This window comes from Mustela nigripes, chromosome 5, assembly GCF_022355385.1.
Source record: "Mustela nigripes isolate SB6536 chromosome 5, MUSNIG.SB6536, whole genome shotgun sequence".
Taxonomy (NCBI): domain Eukaryota; kingdom Metazoa; phylum Chordata; class Mammalia; order Carnivora; family Mustelidae; genus Mustela; species Mustela nigripes.
In genome coordinates this window covers 108,716,781-108,737,916 of record NC_081561.1, presented here as the reverse complement: position 1 = coordinate 108,737,916, position 21,136 = coordinate 108,716,781, and the positions used below count along the sequence as shown (strand labels likewise).

The following is a 21,136-nucleotide window of genomic DNA, read 5'->3' as shown; positions in this document are numbered from 1 at the left end:
GATCTGGGTATAAGTGTGTTCATATTAGTGTTTCATCAGGTTGTATATATAAGGTTTTTGTGCTTTCTGTGTCTATGTTTTATTTTAATCAAACTAAAGAACTTGCCATTAAAGTATGAAGAAACTTAACCTTCTTTTCTCTTTCAAGGAAATGATTATTGACAGAGTAAATGGACAGGCCGTTCCTAGATATTTGATATATGACATAATTAAATTCAATGTAAGTACCTTTAATATAATTTATAAAATAAAAATTGTCCCTGAGATAACAGATATGTTTTTACAAATAAAAAGTGTTACTGTCTTAGAGATGGTAGGAAAGAAAAATTGTGACTCTAGTTACCCATTTGATACCTTATTAATAATTTTGCACATTGCTTGGTCTTTAGATTTTATAAGATACTTGAAATGAGTGAATAAAAATAGTTTAATTGATAAAATAAGACAGAATTTTTTAAGATGGAAACTCTTAGTTTTAGTTATCCTATATATGATTAAAAAAAAAAAAAAGAGCCCACAGATTTTGTTGCTGTCACTTAAAAATAAAAAGAGGAGCTGATTATGGGTATTGAATGTATAACGTAGGGGCACAAATATGTTATTCATGAGTACAGGCAGGAAACTAAAAGCAAAATAGGAAATTCTGTTATAAATAGATATAAAAAATAGGAATTATATTTTCTACCCATTTCCTATAGTTTTAGACAAGCCAAGAATCTGCCTGTTCATGTTTAATTATAGTGTTAGTATCTAAATTATTTAGTCAGTACAACATCACTTCTGTAAATGTGAGAAACTCTTTCAATAGTGTACATCTATGAAAAGGTATAATCATTCCTCTAGACATATATTATTCAAATTGCATAGTCATTTAGTATTCAAACAAGACTGAAAGCAATTAAGAATTCTGGAATTAAGAGTGTTTAAGTTTTAGAATTTTGAAGATTTTATAGCAATTTTTTAAAAGTTCCTTTTTGGGATATATATTTTAAAGGACAGTATCGAGATTCAGGATTGCATTAATCCACTTTAAGGTCATCTTTTTCCTAGAAATTTTCAATGTACATATTTCATTTTCTGTTGAATTTATAGATTTCAAACAGTTTCCTAGGTCAGAAACCATCAAGTTTTAATTTTGTCTGTTTGTGATTACTATATGCCTCAGTAATGCTTCCTAGAATTGACTTACTCTTATCATAGATTTTGGAATAATTGTTCATTGGTCCATAATGAGACATGAAGGGTGGGGGTGGCATTGTTTTGTTGTGAAGAGGGGAGTTTTGTCTCCTCTGCCTTTTGACATTGAGCTCTGCTTTAGTATGTATTCCATGCAGGTTCACTTCTTAGCCTGGGAGTTTTGTCTTTGACAATAGCCTTCTAATTCTTTAAAAAAATATATGAAAATTTACAGTGTATAGAGCAAAATATGAGGCATACACATATACTAACCACCAGATTTGTTAAAGCTTAATATTTTGTCATTTTTACTCCACTTTCTTTTTAATAAGAAATAAGTCATTACAGATCCAAGAGAAGTTTCTCATGCACACATTACTGTTCTATTTTTGACCCTCTTACAGATCCAGGAGAAGTTTCTCATGCACACATTACTGTTCTATTTTTGACCCTCTTACCCGGAAGTAACTGCCACCCTGTATTTGATGTTTATTATTTCTATGAATGTTTTTAATAACCTTACTACCTATGTGTGTGTCCATAAAATACATGTGGTATTGTTGTGCAAGGTTTCTAGTGTTACATATATATTGTACTGTACTGTGGTACTGAGCATTTACTCCACGTTATTTTGAGGTTTATCTTTATTAATACACACAGGTTTAGTTCATTCAGTTTAATTACTGTTGAGTATTGTATAAATATACAGAATTTGTCTTTTTTTTTGATGAACATTTGAGTTGCCATATTTTGCTGTTATACTGCTATTAAACAGTTTATATATTCTTGTGTGCATACATCAGAGTTTCTCTAGGACAATTCTCATTCTTGGGATGTAAGCACCAGCGGTGTTTTTAAAAAGTACAGTTCCTCTCACCCCTACCTACATCATAAAGATTCTGACTGAATTGGCAACTTCAGGTGTATGTGCTACGTTGCTGAATTCCTTTCAGAAGTAGGTCTAACAGCTTACTGCAGTTGGTATTATCAGAGTTTAAAATTTTTGCTACTTGGATGTGTGTGAAATGGCATCTGATCTTTTTTAATTTGCTCTTTCATTATTACTAATGAAGTTAAGCCTGATTCGTTTGTCCATTTTTACTTGTTTGGATTTTTCTTTTGAGATTTAATTTTAAATTCAAATAATTTTCTAATTTTTCTATTTGGTTGTCAGTCTTCTTAATGTGTAGGAATTAATGATCTATCTTTCCTGCATTCTAATCCTTTTTTGGTTATGTATGTGACAATATTTTTTGCAAATTAGTATCTATTAATGCACAGGAATTTTTCATTTTCATGAAATCAGACTTAACTAGACCTTCTCAAAGTTTGTGCTTTTTTGGGTCTTGTTTAGGAAATACATCCATATTTTGCTGTAAAAATGATTAAGTTAATTTCAGTAGGTCTAATTATTTACTCCGTATGTATTGAGTGCCTATTGCCATATTTCATTGATTTTAAAGTCACATTTTCTTTCAAGTTTCTGATATTAAGATATATTTATAATTGGAGTTATATATTTATATATTTAATTCTTTATTTAATTCTTTAATTAATTTATTTAATATTTAATTAATTTTATTATATATATTTATATTTAATTTATATATATTTGTTTAATTCTTTAATTTACTGTGGAGCCTTGATGATTAATCAGCTTATTTTGAGTCATAAAATCAAGGTCACTGTTAGAAAAAAATGAAGTTTTGAAAAAAATAGTTAAAATCTTTTAAGTTCCCTTAGTTTATTTTGTCCACCAAGAATTTCATTGATCATCTTTTTTTTTTTTAATTTTTTCAATTTATTTATTTTCAGAAAAACAGTATTGATCATCTTTTATATGTCAGGTGTTATTCTAGGGATTGGATATACACAGATGAATAAGAAATAATTTATTGCCTTCAGGGAATTTGTAGTTCAGTACACTGACTTCCAAAGAAGGCCATTTCAACGGTGGGATTTGGGAAGAAAGTGGAACTTATTTTTTATCTGTTTATTCAGGTTTTGTCTGTTTTATAACATATACAGTTGTACATATATGCAACTTACTAAAATTTAACATGCATATATTGTAAACATTTGTTAGGATATGTATTTGGATTGGGTGCAAAATCAAAAGAAATTTGTAAACCATCGATTTTATGGATGAGAAATAAATGTAAAGAACAATTATAATAGTATAACAACAATAAAGGTATGTTAGAGATACTGGAATATATAAAAAATACTAGAGAGGTGAAACTGTTTCAGTTTAACCAGAGTTAACATGGATTAATTCTGAAGGATAGAATAATGGAGGTCAGGAACATTAGAGGCTATTAGTGTACTTAATGTGTGGTAGGATGTGGGACATAGCAAGAAATGAAAATAGATTGTTGAATAGGGGGCCAGGTGACTTGAATAAGGCAGTTTAGCTTAGTCCTGGCTGTATTAGGGCACTCACTATTGAAGGGTGTTAGTTAGGGTAATGATAGGATCACACGTTCATTGTTTTGAAAGACAAATCCAGTGACAGCATGGGTAGTATTTTGAAGTGAGAAAGAATTCAAAACTAGGAAGCCAGTTAGTGAATAGTTATTGAGTTCTTTCTGTTGTCTGTTTTCAGTGATTTAACACCTACCTAACAAACACTTCCCTTCCTATAGGCAGCATAAATTTGAAGGTGAACTCGCTTTCAGTTTCTTCTTGTTGTTTTGGTTTATGTGTATAGTGAAAAATATTTAGGAGAAAATTTAGAATACCTAAGTATTTTTAGACAGTGGTTAGATTATTATTATTATTTTTTTAAAATGGATGACTTACTTCTTCTATGTTAACTTTTTAGGGGTCTGAATTCATTTATAGGTCCAGTAAATAAGCCTAACATTTTAGGTTTTTCAGCCTTGATATGGGTGACATGGAAAAGATTATACATGGACTTTGTGATTGTTTACTGATCTTTCCTCAGTACTACCTTTTAAAACAGTTGTATGCCTTTGTGTAAAGGGAATGTATACTTCCTCATACCTAGGGCTTACTCTCTTTGTCTTGTTCCTTATTCTTTGCTAAGTATCAAAATTGTCATCCTTCCAATAGAAAAAGTCATCCTTAAGACATATTTAATGTCCACAGCTTAAGCAAATATTGTCACCTATTTGTAAGCATTAGGTTGTTTAAATGTAGGTTGAGTAATATAGATTAGAGAAGAGGAAGAAAATGAAGAGGTGAGAAGAATTCATGGAAGACTGTCCAATTGCAAAGCAGGGAAGAGCGGTACTTGATATGAGGTGATGATACTAATCTGGACAGTTATTGTCACCCAGATGAAATGTTAGAAGCTGTATTATTATATACCATTTAGATAGGGTAAGCCCCTACCTTCAATTCATAGAAAAATTCTATTCACTTTTTACTTTATGATTCAAATTTGTATACCACATATAAGTACCATATTGTATATGTACCATATTGTATATATACTATATGGAGAACTTTCTTTATATTAGTATATTATTTTAACTTTTCTTTATATGAGTATATTATGGAGACTTTGATGTTATTGGTTTTTAGAGTTGAGGATATATTTGTCTAATAATTATCTTTTACTTACTGATGATGGCTGTAAAGCATTAATGTGTTAAGCAACAAAAAACATTATAAGTGACTGTGTTTCTTATTTTGATGTGTTATTTGCTTATATTTTCCTGAATGATGTGGATTGTAGTTTTATGCAGATTCTACTAATTGATATAATTTTACTAATTCAAATAAAATGATTAGTGAGTATATTAATACTTTAATTCAGATGTGATAACTTCAGATCAATATATATTAGAGAAGATTTATACCACTCTCCCATATTATGTTATGCATTTATAATTTTAAAATAACCGTGTATGTGTTTAGGTGTCTTTAATTAATGAAATCAGGACTGGCATGTGTGGTTGTGCAGGCTGTGCATTGGACATCTCCAAAGGATGCTGTTTACATAGATGCTATGTATACTGTGACAGCCTTAATAATTATACTGATAAGATAGTTTCAGTGTTGAAATTTAAATAATTGTCTCATTTAATTCAGGCACAGCCAGTTGGAGATTGTGATTTTAATATTCGTCTGCAGTGTATAGAAAGAGAAATAATAAGTCCTCGACATGAAAAAATGAAGAATGGGCTCATTGACAAAACACAGGAACCATTTAGTGTCAGAAATAAGCCATTTTTTGACATCTATACTTCAAGAAAGGTAAAATTTTCTAATTAGTACTTACAATGTGTCATAATTCAGCTTGTGAGAGGACTATGAATGACATTTTACTGCCCAGTTGTCTTGATTTTTTTCAGAAATTATTTTATTGAATATAGCACTATTCTGGACAAACATGTGCAATTTCCAGATCTTGTCCAGAGTGGTGGAAACTTAAACTGGCTTACTTTCTTGTTTTTCATAATAGTTTTTGATTCATTGTCAGTGTTATGTTTTTAAAAAGCTGTGAACAATGATCTTGGGGGAAAAAAAAGCTATAAACAGTGAAGAATGGTATAGTGTGAAAATCAACTGTTATGTCTTCTGAAGGTCACCAGTGGTTGGTACATACTCTGATTTAAAAAGTTCATTTGCATACACCCATATATTGATAGTTTTATTTCTGTTGTTTTGATGCTTAAAATGCATCATACTGAGAATTCATCATACTGAATTTTTTCTTGGATTGTTGTTTTTCCATTTAACAGTGTGGCTTGAAAATATTTCCAGACCAGGGCTTAGATAATAATTTTTAACTGCTACATAGTATTTGACAGTAAAGATGAACCATGAAATTATTATGTTTGGAGAAGAATGGCTGTGATAGAATAATATAGGAAGTATAACAACATACGCAATTGTGTGTTTTAAACTCCTTTGTCATATAATCCCACATGCCTGATGATAGAAATTTTTGTTGTATCTTACCTGCTTCTGCTCATATCCACTTAATTTGATATTAACCCTTGGATATAATAGTAGCAGTAATCCCAGCACTGTCCAGTGCCCATCTTTTTAACTGTCAAGATATACAAAGCTATCATTCTATTTTTATTGATATGTTGCATAACACCTGCTTGTCACGGCTGACATAGTTGATCTCTGCTGCTGTGATCTTTTGTGTCTGTTGTGGTAGCAGGGATGTTATTGGGGTATCTACCTCAGGGCCCTGCTCAATCTGTAGGGTAAGAATAAAGTTGACTGACAAATAATGTGGGCCATGGCAGTGGTGAAAATTGGCTAACTGGAGCAATGTACTCTTACAGAAATACTTTTGAAATTTTAAATCAGTGTAAAAGTTGGGTAGAAGCCACATGGTTTCAGTTTGCATTCAGTTTAAAAAAAAAATTAACTTGACAGCTTGTGCTGTCATAATTCAAGTTCAGCATTTAAGAAAATGTGTCTTAGATCGTGTATCTCTTGAGTCAGAATCAGTGTTACTTCGAAATATTTGCAGTGGATAACTATTAGAACTGTTCTTTAAGGATATGAAGCAGTTGAGTTGAACAATTATTCATGAGTTTTTCACTAGAAAAATTTTTTTTCTTTATTCTTTGCATATATAACCCCTTTTTTTATGTTAATGTCATGTTTTTATTTTGCATTTTCTTACATATTTTTTTTGAATTTTTTATTTTTTTATAAACATATATTTTTATCCCCAGGGGTACAGGTCTGTGAATCACCAGGTTTACACACTTGACAGCACTCACCAAAGCGCATACCCTCCCCAATGTCCATAATCCTACCCCCTTCTCCCAAACCCTCTCCCCCCAGCAACCCTCAGTTTGTTTTGTGAGATTAAGAGTCACTTATGGTTTGTCTCCCTCCCAATCCCAACTTGTTTCATTGATTCTTCTCCTACCCACTTAAGCCCCCATGTTGCATCACCACTTCCTCATATCAGGGAGATCATATGATAGTTGTCTTTCTCTGCTTGACTTATTTCACTAAGCATGATACGCTTTAGTTCCATCCATGTTGTCGCAAACGGCAAGATTTCATTTCTTTTGATGGCTGCATAGTATTCCATTGTATATATATACCACATCTTCTTGATCCATTCATCTGTTGATGGACATCTAGGTTCTTTCCATAGTTTGGCTATTGTGGACATTGCTGCTATAAATATTCGGGTGCGCGTGCCCCTTTGGATCACTACGTTTGTATCTTTAGGGTAAATACACAATAGTGCAATTGCTGGGTCATAGGGCAGTTCTATTTTCAACATTTTGAGGAACCTCCATGCTGTTTTCCAGAGTGGCTGCACCAGCTTGCATTCCCACCAACAGTGTAGGAGGGTTCCCCTTTCTCCGTATCCTCGCCAGCATCTGTCATTTCCTGACTTGTTTATTTTAGCCATTCTAACTGGTGTGAGGTGATACCTCATTGTGGTTTTGATTTGTATTTCCCTGATGCCGAGTGATATGGAGCACTTTTTCATGTGTCTGTTGGCCATCTGGATGTCTTCTTTGCAGAAATGTCTGTTCATGTCCTCTGCCCATTTCTTGATTGAATTATTTGTTCTTTGGGTGTTGAGTTTGCTAAGTTCTTTATAGATTCTGGACACTAGTCCTTTATCTGATATGTCGTTTGCAAATATCTTCTCCCATTCTGTCAGTTGTCTTTTGGTTTTGTTAACTGTTTCCTTTGCTGTGCAAAAGCTTTTGATCTTGATGAAATCCCAGTAGTTCATTTTTGCCCTTGCTTCCCTTGCCTTTGGCGTTGTTCCTAGGAAGATGTTGCTGCGGCTGAGGTCGAAGAGGTTGCTGCCTATGTTCTCCTCAAGGATTTTGATGGATTCCTTTCGCACATTGAGGTCCTTCATCCATTTTGAGTCTATTTTCACGTGTGGTGTAAGGAAATGGTCCAATTTCATTTTTCTGCATGTGGCTGTCCAATTTTCCCAAGGCTGTCTTTTTTCCATTGGACATTCTTTCCTGCTTTGTTGAAGATTAGTTGACTGTAGAGTTGAGGGTCTATTTCTGGGCTCTCTATTCTGTTCCATTGATCTATGTGTCTGTTTTTGTGCCAGTACCATGCTGTCTTGATGATGACATCTTTGTAATAGAGCTTGAAGTCCGGAATTGTGATGCCACCAATGTTGGCTTTTTTTTTTCAATATCCCTTTGGCTATTTGAGGTCTTTTCTGGTTCCATATAAATTTTAGAATATTTGTTCCATTTCTTTGAATAAGATGGATGGTACTTTGATAGGAATTGCATTAAATGTGTAGATTGCTTTAGGTAACATAGACATTTTCACAATATTTATTCTTCCAATCCAGGAGCATGGAACATTTTTCCATTTCTTTGTGTCTTCCTCATTTTCTTTCATGAGTACTTTATAGTTTTCTGAGTATAGATTCTGTGCCTCTTTGGTTAGGTTTATTCCTAGGTATCTTATGGTTTTGGGTGCAATTGTAAATGGGATTGACTCCTTAATTTCTCTTTCTTCTGTCTTGGTGTTGGTGTAGAGAAATGCAACTGATTTCTGTGCATTGATTTTATATCCTGACACTTTACTGAATTCCTGTATAAGTTCTAGCAGTTTTGGAGTGGAGCCTTTTGGGTTTTCCACATATAGTATCATATCATCTGCGAAGAGTGATAATTTGACTTCTTTGCCGATTTGGATGCCTTTAATTTCCTTTTGTTGTCTGATTGCTGAGGCTAGGACCTCTAGTACTATGTTGAATAGCAGTGGTGATAATGGACATCCCTGCCGTGTTCCTGACCTTAGCGGAAAAGCTTTCAGTTTTTCTCCATTGAGAATGATATTTGCGGTGGGTTTTTCATAGATGGCTTTGATGATATTGAGGTATGTGCCCTCTATCCCTACACTTTGAAGAGTTTTGATCAGGAAGGGATGCTGTACTTTGTCAAATGCTTTTTCAGCATCTATTGAGAGTATCATACGGTTCTTGTTCTTTCTTTTATTGATGTGTTGTATCACATTGATTGATTTGCGGATGTTGAACCAACCTTGCAGCCCTGGAATAAATCCCACTTGGTCTTGGTGAATAATCCTTTTAATGTACTGTTGAATCCTATTGGCTAGTATTTTGTTGAGTATTTTCGCATCTGTGTTCATCAAGGATATTGGTCTATAGCTTTCTTTTTTGATGGGATCCTTGTCTGGTTTTGGGATCAAGGTGATGCTGGCCTCATAAAATGAGTTTGGAAGTTTTCCTTTCATTTCTATTTTTTGGAATAGTTTCAGGAGAATAGGAATTAGTTCTTCTTTAAACGTTTGGTAGAATTCCCCTGGGAAGCCGTCTGGCCCTGGGCTTTTGTTTGTTTGGAGATTTTTAATGACTGTTTCAATCTCCTTACTGGTTATGGGTCTGTTCAGGCTTTCTATTTCTTCCTGGTTCAGTTGTGGTAGTTTATATGTTTCTAGGAATGCATCCATTTCTTCCAGATTGTCAAATTTGTTGGCGTAGAGTTGCTTATAATAGTTTGTATTTCTTTGGTGTTAGTTGTGATCTCTCCTCTTTCATTCATGATTTTATTTATTTGGGCCCTTTCTCTTTTCTTTTTGATAAGTCAGGCCAGGGGTTTATCAATTTTCTTAATTCTTTCCAAGACCCAGCTCCTAGTTTCGTTGATTTGCTCTATTGTTTTTTTGTTTTCTATTTCATTGATTTCTGCTCTGATCTTTATGATTTCTCTTCTCCTGCTTGGCTTAGGGTTTCTTTCTTGTTCTTTCCAGCTCCTTTAAGTGTAGGGTTAGGTTGTGTACCTGAGACCTTTCTTGTTTCTTGAGAAAGGCTTGTACCGCTATATATTTTCCTCTCAGGACTGCCTTTGTTGTGTCCCACAGATTTTGAACCGTTGTATTTTCATTATCATTTTTTTCCATGATTTTTTTCAATTCTTCTTTAATTTCCCGGTTGACCCATTCATTCTTTAGAAGGATGCTGTTTAGTCTCCATGTATTTGGGTTCTTTTCAAACTTACTTTTGTGGTTGAGTTCTAGCTTTAGAGCATTGTGGTCTGAAAATATGCAGGGAATGATCCCAATCTTTTGATACCGATTGAGTCCTGATTTAGGACCGAGGATGTGATCTATTCTGGAGAATGTTCCATGTGCACTAGAGAAGAATGTGTATTCTGTTGCTTTGGGATGAAATATTCTGAATATATCTGTGATGTCCATCTGGTCCAGTGTGTCGTTTAAGGCCTTTATTTCCTTGCTGATCTTTTGCTTGGATGATCTGTCCATTTCAGTAAGGGGAGTGTTAAAGTCCCCTACTATTATTGTATTATTGTTTATGTGTTTCTTTGATTTTGTTATTAATTGGTTTATATAGTTGGCTGCTCCCACGTTAGGGGCATAGATATTTAAAATTGTTAGATTTTCTTGTTGGACAGATCCTTTGAGTACGATATAGTGTCCTTCCTCATCTCTTATTATAGTCTTTGGCTTAAAATCTAATTGATCTGATATAAGGATTGCCACTCCTGCTTTCTTCTGATGTCCATTAGCATGGTAAATTCTTTTCCACCCCCTCACCCTAAATCTGGAGGTGTCTTCGGGCTTAAAATGAGTTTCTTGGAGGCAACATATAGATGGGTTTTGTTTTTTTATCCATTCTGCTACCCTGTGTCTTTTGACAGGGGCATTTAGCCCATTCACATTTAGGGTAACTATTGAGAGATAGGAGTTTAGTGCCATTATATTGCCTGTAAGGTGACTGTTACTGTATATGGTCTCTGTTCCTTTCTGATCTACCATTTGTAGGCTCTCTCTTTGCTAGAGGACCCCTTTCAATATTTCCTGTAGAGCTGGTTTGGTGTTTGCAAATTCTTTCAGTTTTTGTTTGTCCTGGAAGCTTTTAATCTCTCCTTCTATTTTCAATGATAGCCTAGCTGAATATAGTATTCTTGGCTGCATGTTTTTCTCATTTAGTGCTCTGAAAATATCATGCCAGCTCTTTCTGGCCTGCCAGGTCTCTGTGGATAAGTCAGCTGCCAATCTAATATTTTTGCCATTGTATGTTACAGACTTCTTTTCCCGGGCTGCTTTCAGGATTTTCTCTTTGTCACTGAGACTTGTAAATTTTACTATTAGGTGACGGGGTGTGGGCCTATTCTTATTGATTGTGAGGGGCGTTCTCTGAACCTCCTGAATTTTGATGCTCGTTCCCTTTGCCATATTGGGGAAATTCTCCCCAATAATTCTCTCCAGTATACCTTCTGCTCCCCTCTCTCTTTCTTCTTCTTCTGGAATCCCAATTATTCTAATGTTGTTTCGTCTTATGGTGTCACTTATCTCTCGAATTCTCCCCTCGTGGTCCAGTAGCTGTTTGTCCCTCTTTTGCTCAGCTTCCTTATTCTCTGTTATTTGGTCTTCTATATCACTAATTCTTTCTTCTGCCTCATTTATCCTAGCAGTGAGAGCCTCCATTTTTGATTGCACCTCATTAATAGCTTTTTTTATTTCAACTTGGTTAGATTTTAGTTCTTTTATTTCTCCTGAAAGGGCTTTTATATCTCTCGAGAGTGTTTCTCTAATATCTTCCATGCCTTTTTCGAGCCCGGCTAGAACCTTGAGAATTGTCATTCTGAACTCTAGATCTGACATATTACCAATGTCTGTATTGATTAGGTCCCTAGCCTTCGGTACTGCCTCTTGTTCTTTTTTTTGTGTTGAATTCTTCCGTCTTGTCATTTTGTCCAGGTAAGAGTATATGAAGGAGCAAGTAAAATACTAAAAGGGTGGCAACAACCCCAGGAAAATATGCTTTAACCAAATTAGAAGAGATCCCAAATCGTGAGGGGGTAGAAAAGGGGATAAAAAGAGTTTCAAAAAGGAAGAAAGAAAAAAAAAAAAAAGAAAAGAATAGAATTTAAAAAAAGAAAACAAATAAGAAGAATATAAAAAAGAAAAAGTATATGTATTGGATAAACTAGTTAAAAAATGTTAAAAATGAAAAAGGTAAAAGTTAAAAAAAAATTTACCAGAAGGCGAGAAAAAAAAACAAAAAATGAAAAAGAAAAAAATCAAATTAACTGCAAGACTAAAAAAAATCACAGGGAAAAAGCCATGAGTTCCGTGCTTTGCTTTCTCCTCCTCTGGAATTCTGCTGCTCTGTTTGGTATTGAAGCTGTACTCCTTGGTAGGTGAACTTGGTCTTGGCTGGATTTCTTGTTGATCTTCTGGGGGAGGGGCCTGTTGTAGTGATTCTCAGGTGTCTTTGCCCCAGGCGGAATTGCACCGCCTTTAACAGGCGCTGGGGTGAGTAATCCACTCGAGTTTGCTTTCAGGAGCTTTTGTTCCCTGAGCGCTTTCCGTAGAGTTCTGGAGGACCGGAATACAAATGGCGGCCTCCCGGTTCTTGGCCCAAAGGAGCCGTGAGCCCAGGGCCCCACTCCTCAGTGCGCCCTCAGAGAACAGCGCCAGTTACTCCCGTCTGCCTGACCTCCGGCCGCCTTCCGAGCTCACCTAGCCTGCGACCGGTTCAAGGTAACACCGAGCTGTGAGCTTACTGTAGGCTCTGTCTCTGTAGCCGGCTTTCCCGTTCCAATACCAGCAAGCTCTGAGACACTCAGACACCCCCGATCCTTCTGTGACCCTGTGGGACCTGAGGCCACGCTGACCCCGCGTGGGCTTCGCCCGGTTTAGCCTCTGGAGCGATGTCCCTCATCGGAACAGACTTTTAAAAGTCCTGATTTTGTACACCGTTGCTCCGCCGCTTGCCGGGAGCCGGCCCCTCCCCCCGGGGTCTATCTTCCCGTCGCTTTGGATTCACTTCTCCGCCTGGTCCTACCTTTCAGAAAGTGGTTGTTTTTCTGTTTCCAGAATTGCTGTTCTTCTTCTCTTTGATCTGCTGATGGCTTTTCAGGTGTTTGCAATCCTTAGATAAGCTATCTAGCTGATCTCCGGCTAGCTGAAGTAGTCTCAGCCTGCTACTTCTCTGCCATCTTGACTCCGCCTCCTACATAACCCCTTTTTATAAAATCCTAGGATATTCTCTTTTTAAAGGAACACTAGTTGGAATTTTAACTATAACTCTCTCCCTGCATTTTCCCGTTATTACTCTTTTGTTCCCAGTTATACAAAAGGAAAGTGCATTTTGTAGCACACTTGTTCTAAAGGCTAAAACTGTAGTAACACCAGGTACAGGATAGTAGCTACAGTTAACAGATTATTGCTGTAGAGATTCCTTTTATTTTTATAATGGGAATGGGTGAACTAGTGATATTATGAATGATAAAGTGTTTGTGAGAGATGTATATATCATTTTTATGAAGAATACTAGTTTTTATTTGGTTTTAAACAAAGTTTACAGCTCCAAAGAGTGCATATGTTTTTGCAGAAAAATGATAGAATTTCATTTCTGTATATCTATAAAATTGGGTGATAACTTTGATTTTAGGACTTTATGTAGCTCTGTTAAAAACTTACTCAACTTGTCATTTGAGCCCAGTGAAGAGATAGTGTGTTGTTCAGTTTTTTTTAAATATACAAAGTTAGAATATAATATTCAGTATGGTAAAAATAAGTAGTAACTTCTCAAATTATAACTTATTTGTATTTACAGCTAGAAACCAGTTAAAAAAGAATTATAAATTTTCAAAGTCATGTAGCAAAGTTTCTCTGAAAGCTTCCTATTCATTTATCACCTCAGAAGAATAACCATTGCCATTAGCACTAACTATATCCGTCAGAATTTTCCTCTGCATATATAAGCAAATACATTTATTAATATTCTTACTAACCTAATCCAAGAGTTGATTGTTAACACACTGTTATGTGCTTTGCTGTTTTTACTTAACAATACATTTTGAGTCCGCTTGCCCTATTGGTATGTAGAGATCATCCGCTTTTTTTTTTAAACAAATGTGCAGATTTCCATCTTATCAGTGTACCATAATTTAACTTTTAGCTTAGACATTTGAGTTGTTTTTTGTTGTTTGGTAGGTTTTTGTTTATTTGTTCTGCATATGAATATCCAATTGTTTCTGCACCAGTTATTGAAGAGACTGTTCTTTTCTCTTTGATTTGATTTTACATCTTTATGAAAACTGAGTTGTCATGTATGTTTGGGTCTTCTTCTAGTCTCTCTGTTCTATTCCCTTGATTGTGTTTGTCTCTTTACACTAGTACCATACCATCTTGATTACTTTTTAGATTAAATCCTGCATGGGATAAGATTATTTTCCAACTCTTTACTACTTTTTTGAAGTTGTTTTGGCTATTCTTGGCCTCTGCATTTTCATATGAATTTTAGAATAAGCTTGTCAGTGTCTACAGAATCCATGCTGGAATTTGGATTGGAATTGGAATTTGGATTGACTATATTTAGGGGGAAGAATTGGTACCCTAACAATGATGAATTTTTGAATTCATCAACCTGGTATTTTTCTCCTTTTAATTTAAAGGTCTTTAATTTCTCTCAGACATTTTTGTAGTTTTAAGGATCAGGTTTTACTCATCTGACTCTTTTCAGTTTATTTCATACTGTTTGATATAAATACTATTTAAAATTTTTCCATTTCTAATTGTTGATAATGTATAGCAATACATTGATTTTTATATATTGATTTTTTTTCTTGTAATCTTGCTAAAATCACTTATTTTCTACGAGCTTTTTGTAGATTTCATCAGCTCTTTTTACATAGACAAGCATGTAATCTATAAAAAAAGGGCACTTCTACTTTTCCTTTGCAATCTGGATACCTTTTATTTTTTTCTGTTGCCTTTTGCACTGGCTAGAGCCTCTTATTTAATGTTGAATGGAAGTAGTGAGAGTGAACAGCCTTATTTGTTCCTTTTCTTTGGAGCAGGAAAAGTTTGTTTTTACCTATTAAGGGTGGTGTTACCTGTAGGACTTTAGCAGATGCCTTTTATACAAGGTAAGTTTTTAAATTTTAAAGCTTTTGATTTTAGTATGCTAATTTTATACAGTTCTCACTGTATTTTGATACTCTTTGTAATAACAGTTGATTCTCTTGGGTTTTCTAGGTATTAATCATATTAAATACAAATAGACATAGTTTTCCTCTTTAGATTTTTCATACATTAATTTTTCTCTTACCTGATTCAATTATGCATGAGTATAATTTTAAATTGTAGTGATAGTTACAGGGATCCTTGTCTTGTTCTTGATTTGAGTAGGAATGCTTCTGGTGATTCTTAAAAGTATATTGCCTTTGAATCTGGAATCTATTTTATCAGGTTAAACAAGTGTCTGGTTCTATTTTTACTAAGTTGTTTTGCTTTTAATAAAGAATAGGTATTCGGTGTTGTCAAATGGCTTTTAATCTTCTATTGGTATAATTGTTTTCTTTTTCTGTTAGATTTGTTTGTCTTATGAATTATATGGAAATATGTCCTGATGTGAAAAGCCTTATTTAATCTTAATGTATTGTTGTTATTATTTTTAAAGACTTTATTATAATTTCTTTAGAGCAGTTTTAGATTCACAACTTTTCTTTTTTTTTTTTTTTAGCTTCAGTTTTTGTTTAAATCCCAGTTAGTTAACATACAGTACAGTGTAATTTTAGTTTCAGGTATAGAATTTAGTGATTCATCACACATACGACACCCAGTGCTCATCACAAGAAGTGTACCTTTGTACCCATCACCTATTTAACCCATCTCTCTGCCCACCTCCCCTCCAGCAAGCCTCATTTTGTTCTCCATAGTTAAGAGGCTGTTTTCTAGTTTACCTGCCCTCCCATTCATTTGTTTTCTTTCTTAAATTCCATATATGAGTGAAATCATATGGTATTGCTTTTCTCTGAAATTTGCTTAGCATGATACTCACTAGCTTCATCCATGTCATTGCAAATGGCAAGATTTCATTCTTTTTAATGGCTGAATAATACTCCATTGTGTGTGTGTGTGTGTGTGTATCCATTCATCAGTTGTTGGACCAGTTGTACTATTTCCATAATTTGGTTATTATTGATATTGCTGCTATAAACATCGGCATTCGTGTATCCTTTTTAAATTTTTTAAAATTTTAAATTTATTTTATTTATTTTTAAAAGGATTTTATTTATTTATTTGACAGAGAGAGATCAGGCAAAGGGGCAGGCAGAGAGAGAGGGGGAAGCAGGCTTCCTGCCGAGTACAGAGCCTGATGCAGGGCTCGATCCCAGGACCCTGAGATCATGACCTGAGCTGAAGGCAGAGGCTTAACCCACTGAGCCACCCAGGTGCCCCAACATCCTTTTAAACCAGTATTTTGTATCCTTTGTGTAAATACCTAGTAGTGTAATAGTTGGATCCTAGTGTAGTTCTATTTTTAACTTTTAGGAACCTCCACCTATTTTCTAGAGTGGCTGTACCAGTTTCCATTCCCACCAACAGTGCAAGAGGGTTCTCCTTTATCCGCATCCTTGCCAACATTTGTTGTTTTCTGTGCTGTTAATTTTAGCTATTATGACATGTGTGAGGTGGTATCTCATTGTAGTTTTGATTTGTATTTCTGTGATGATGAGTTATGTTGAACATCTTTTCTTGTGTCTGTTAGCCATCTGTGTGTCTTTGGAAAAATGTCTAATCATGTCTTCTGCCTATTTATTTATTTATTTACTTTTATTTATTTTTTAAAAACATTTTATCCATCTATTTGACAGACAGAGATCACAAGTAGGCAGAGAAGCCGGCAGAGAGATTGAGGAGGAAGCTGGCTCCCTGCTGAGCAGAGAGCCGGATGCGGGGCTCAATCCGAGGACCCTGAGATCAGGACCCGAGCTGAAGGCAGAGGCTTTAACCCACTGAGCCACCCAGGCACCCTATTCTGCCCATTTTTTTTTTAACTGGATTATTTGTTTTTGAGTTTGATTTGAGTCTGTTAAGTTCTTTATGTATTTTGGATACTAACCTTTTATCAGGTATGTCATTTACAAATTTCTTCTTCCATTCTGAAGGTTGCCTTTAGTTTTGTTGATTGTTTCCTTCACTGTACAGAAGCTTTTTATCTTGATGAAGTCCCAGTAATTCGTTTTTGCTTTTGTTTTTCTTGCCTCCAGAGATTTATCTAGTAAGAAGTTTATAGCCAATGTCAGAGATTACTGCCTGTGTTTTCCTCCAGGATTTTGATGGTTTACTGTTTCACATTTATGTCTTTTATCCATTTTGAATTTATTTTAGTATATGATTTAAGAAAGTGGTCCAGTTTCATTCTTCTTCATGTTGCCATCCAGGTTCCCAACACCATTTGTTGAAGTGACTGTCTTTTTTCCATTGGATATTCTTTACTGCATTGTCAAAGATTAGTTGACCATGCAGTTATGGGTCCATTTCTGGGTTTTCTGTTCAGTTCCTTTGGTCTTTATGTCTGTTTTTGTGCCATTATCATACTGTCTTTATCACTACAACTTTGTAATATAATTTGAAGTCCAGAGTTGTGATGCCTCCAGCTCTGCTTTTCTTTTTCAAGATTCCTTTGGCTTTGTGGTCTTTTGTGGTTCCATACAAATTTTAGGATTGTTTGTTCTAGCTCTGTGGAAAACGCTGGTGGTATTTTGTTAGGCCTTGCATTAAATGTGTGGATTGCATTGGGTAGTATAGACATTTTAACAATATTTGTTCTTCCAATCCATGACCATGAAATGTTTTCCCATTTCTTTGGGTCATCTTCAGTTTCTTTCATAAGTGTTCTTCTCTAGTTTTCAGAATACAGGTCTTTAACCTTTTTGGGTAAGTTTATTCCTACATATCTTATGGTTTTTGGTGCAGTAGTAAATGGGATAGATTCCTTGAGTTCTCTTTCTACTGCTTCATTACTGGTATTTAGAAATGCAGTAGACTTCTGTATGTTGATTTGTGTCATGCAACTTTGCTGAATTTAACAGTTTTTTGGTATAGTTGTTTGGGTTTTCTACATAGACTACTGTGTCATCTGCAAATAGTGAAAATTTGACTTCTTCCTTGCTGATATGGTTGCCTTTGATTTCTTTTTGTTGTCTGATTGCTGAAGCTAGGATGTCTAGTACTGTGTTAAATAACATTGGGGAGAGTGGACATCCCTGTCTTGTTCCTGACCTAGAGGTCAGCCTCATTGAGGCTGATTATTAGCTTTGGGTCTTTTATATCTGGCCTTTATGATGTTGAGGTATGTTCCCTTTTTCCCTGCCTTGTTGAGGTTTTTATCAAAAAAGCTTCCCAGACAAAAACTAAAAGAGTTTGTGAAGAAATATTAAAGGGCGCTCTTTGAGTAGGAAAGAAAGACCAAAAGCAATATAGAAAGAAATAGAAAATCTCCAGAAACAATCACAAAACAAGTAATGAAATGGCATTAAATTCAGATCAGTAATTACTGTGAATGTAAAGGGACTAAATGCTTCAATCAGAAGACATAGGGTGTCAGAATGGATAAAATAGACCCATCTATATGTTGCTTCTAAGAGACTCATTTTAGACCTAAAGATACCTGTAGATTGAAAATGAAGGGATGGAGAAATATTTACCATGCAAATGGATGTCAAAAGAAAGCCCAAGTAGCAATACTTATATCAGACAATCCACATTTTAAACCAAACACTATATAACAAGAGATGAAGAAGGGCACTACATCATAATAAAGGGGTCTATCCAACAAGAAAATCTAACAATTGTAAATATTTTTGCCCCCAATTTAGGAGCACCTAAACAAAATAATAACAAACATAAAGGAACTCATTGATAAAAATGCAATAATAGTAGGGGAATTAAATACCTCACTTATAGGAATGGACAGATCTAAGTGAAAAATCAACAAGGAAACAATGGCTTTGAGGGACACATTGGACCATATGGACTTAACAGATTCAGAACATTTCATCCTGAAGCAGCAGAATACACATTCAACAGCAGAACACACATTTGAGTGCACATGGGATACTCTCCAAAGAGATGATATACTACACTGGGTTACAAATCAGGCCTCAACAGGCACAAAAAGATTGAGATCATACCATGCATATTTTCCAACAACAATGCTATGAAACTTGAAGTCAACCACAAAAAAATTTGAAAGCCACAAGTACATGCAGGCTAAAGAACATCTTACTAAAGAGAAAGTATCTCAATAAATGCAACCACGAATGAGAAAGGAGAGATCACAATCAATACCACAGAGATACAACCAATTATAAGAGAATATTATGAACAGTTACATGCCAACAAACTGAACAATCTGGAAGAAATTGTTAAATTTCTAGAACCTTGTAAACTACAAAAACTGAAGCAGGGAGAAATAGAAAACTTGAACAGACCAATAACCAACAAAGAAATTGAATCCATAATAAAAAATCTCCCAAAAAACAGAAGTCCAGGGCCATATGGCTTCCCAGGGGAATTCTACCAAACATTTAAAGAAAGGTTAATACCTATTTTTCCTCAAACTGTTCCAAACAATAGAAATGGAAAGAAAAGTCCCAAACTCTTTCTTTGAGGCCAGCATTTACTGGATTCCAAAACCAGACAAAGACCCCACTGAAAAGGAGAATTGCAAGCCAATATCTCTGATGAACATGGATGCAAAAATTCTCATCAAGACACTCACCAAGAATGGATTCAATAGTTCATTAAAAAGATTATTCACCACGACCATGTAGGATTGATTCCTGGGCTACAGGGGTGGTTCAGCATCTGCAAATCAATCAGTGTGATATACCACATTAATAAAAGAAAGGATAAGAACCATATGATTCTTTCACTAGATGCAGAAAAAGCATTTGACAAAGTATAGCATCCATTCTTTATTTATTTTTTCTTTTTTTAAGATTTTATTTATTTACTTGAGAGAGAGGGAGAACACACAGGGGAAGTGGAAGAGGGAGAAGCAGGCTCTCCCGTGAGCAGAGAACCCAATGTGGGACACCATCCCAGGACCCTGAGATCATTCCCTAAGCTGAAGGCAGAAGCTTAACCGACTGAGCCACCCAGGCACCTCTGTCTGGGAAACTCTGTCTCTCTTTCTATTCTGAATGGCAGCCTTGCTGGATAGGATATTTTTCCTATTCAGCTTGTTGAATATATATCCTGTTATACTCTTTGGCTTGCCAAGTTTCTATGGAGAGATCTTCCCTTATTTGTTTTACCCTGTAAGTTAGGGACTTTGTCTTTCTGCTTTTAGGACTTGTTTTCTTTAAATATGCATTTTTCAGTTGAACTACAATGTATAATGGTGTTGGCCTGCTTTTGTTGATTTTGATGGGAGTTCCCTATGCCTCCTGTTTCCTTCTCTAGATTAGGGAAGTTTTCACCTATAATTTCCTCAAGTAAATCTTTTGCCCCCTTTTCCCTCTCTTTTTTTTCCTATAATATGAATGTTACTATGTTCTATGGAGTCACTGAGTTTCCTGTCTACATTGATCCAATACTTTTCTTTCCCCCTTCTTTTCAGCTTCATTATTTTCCATAATTTTATATACTGTATCACTTATTTGTTCCTCTGATTCTTCCATCCTTTGGTCATTACATCCAGTGGATTTCAGATCTTGTTTTATTGCATTTTTCATTCTGGCCTAACTTTTAGGTCTTTTATTTCTGTGGTGAAGGACCCTGGTATCTTTTATGCTTTTCTCAAGCCCAGCTAGTACCCTTATGATTGTTGCTTCAAATTCTGGATCAGGCATATTACTTACATTTGTTTCAATTAGATCCCAGGCTCTGACCTTTTCTTGTTCTTTCTTTTGAGATGAATTCCTCAGTCTTAGCATCTTGTCTAGGTCTGTGTCTTCTTCAGTGTCTTACGAAAGCCTATTATGCTGCCTGCCCCTGAGAGTAATGGGTTTATGAAGAAGAGGTCATATACTTTCCAGGACCTCATGCCTCAGGAAGGGTCTGTGGTGTGTGCTTTGTCCACTCTGCTGCTGTGTTTTTGGTGCTCTTTCCCTCAGGCCAGTCCTGGCAGAGTTCTCCTTGCTTGCATTGTAGAGTGTTTGGACCCCAGCCAGAATATGGCAGGGTACTAGGTATACCCTGGTCTATTTGTTAAAAGGGACCTGAT

General features: G+C 35.2%; 1 protein-coding gene across 1 annotated transcript in view; it reads left to right on the top strand.

The window, feature by feature from the left end:
• RNGTT (RNA guanylyltransferase and 5'-phosphatase) overlaps positions 1 to 21,136 on the top strand; it is a 333,222-nt gene that overhangs the window by 114,335 nt on the left and 197,751 nt on the right. The window contains exons 10-11 of the mRNA XM_059401043.1: positions 149 to 220; positions 5,236 to 5,400. Coding sequence (XP_059257026.1) covers positions 149 to 220; positions 5,236 to 5,400 — 237 coding nt within the window. The remainder of the gene's footprint in view (positions 1 to 148; positions 221 to 5,235; positions 5,401 to 21,136) is intronic.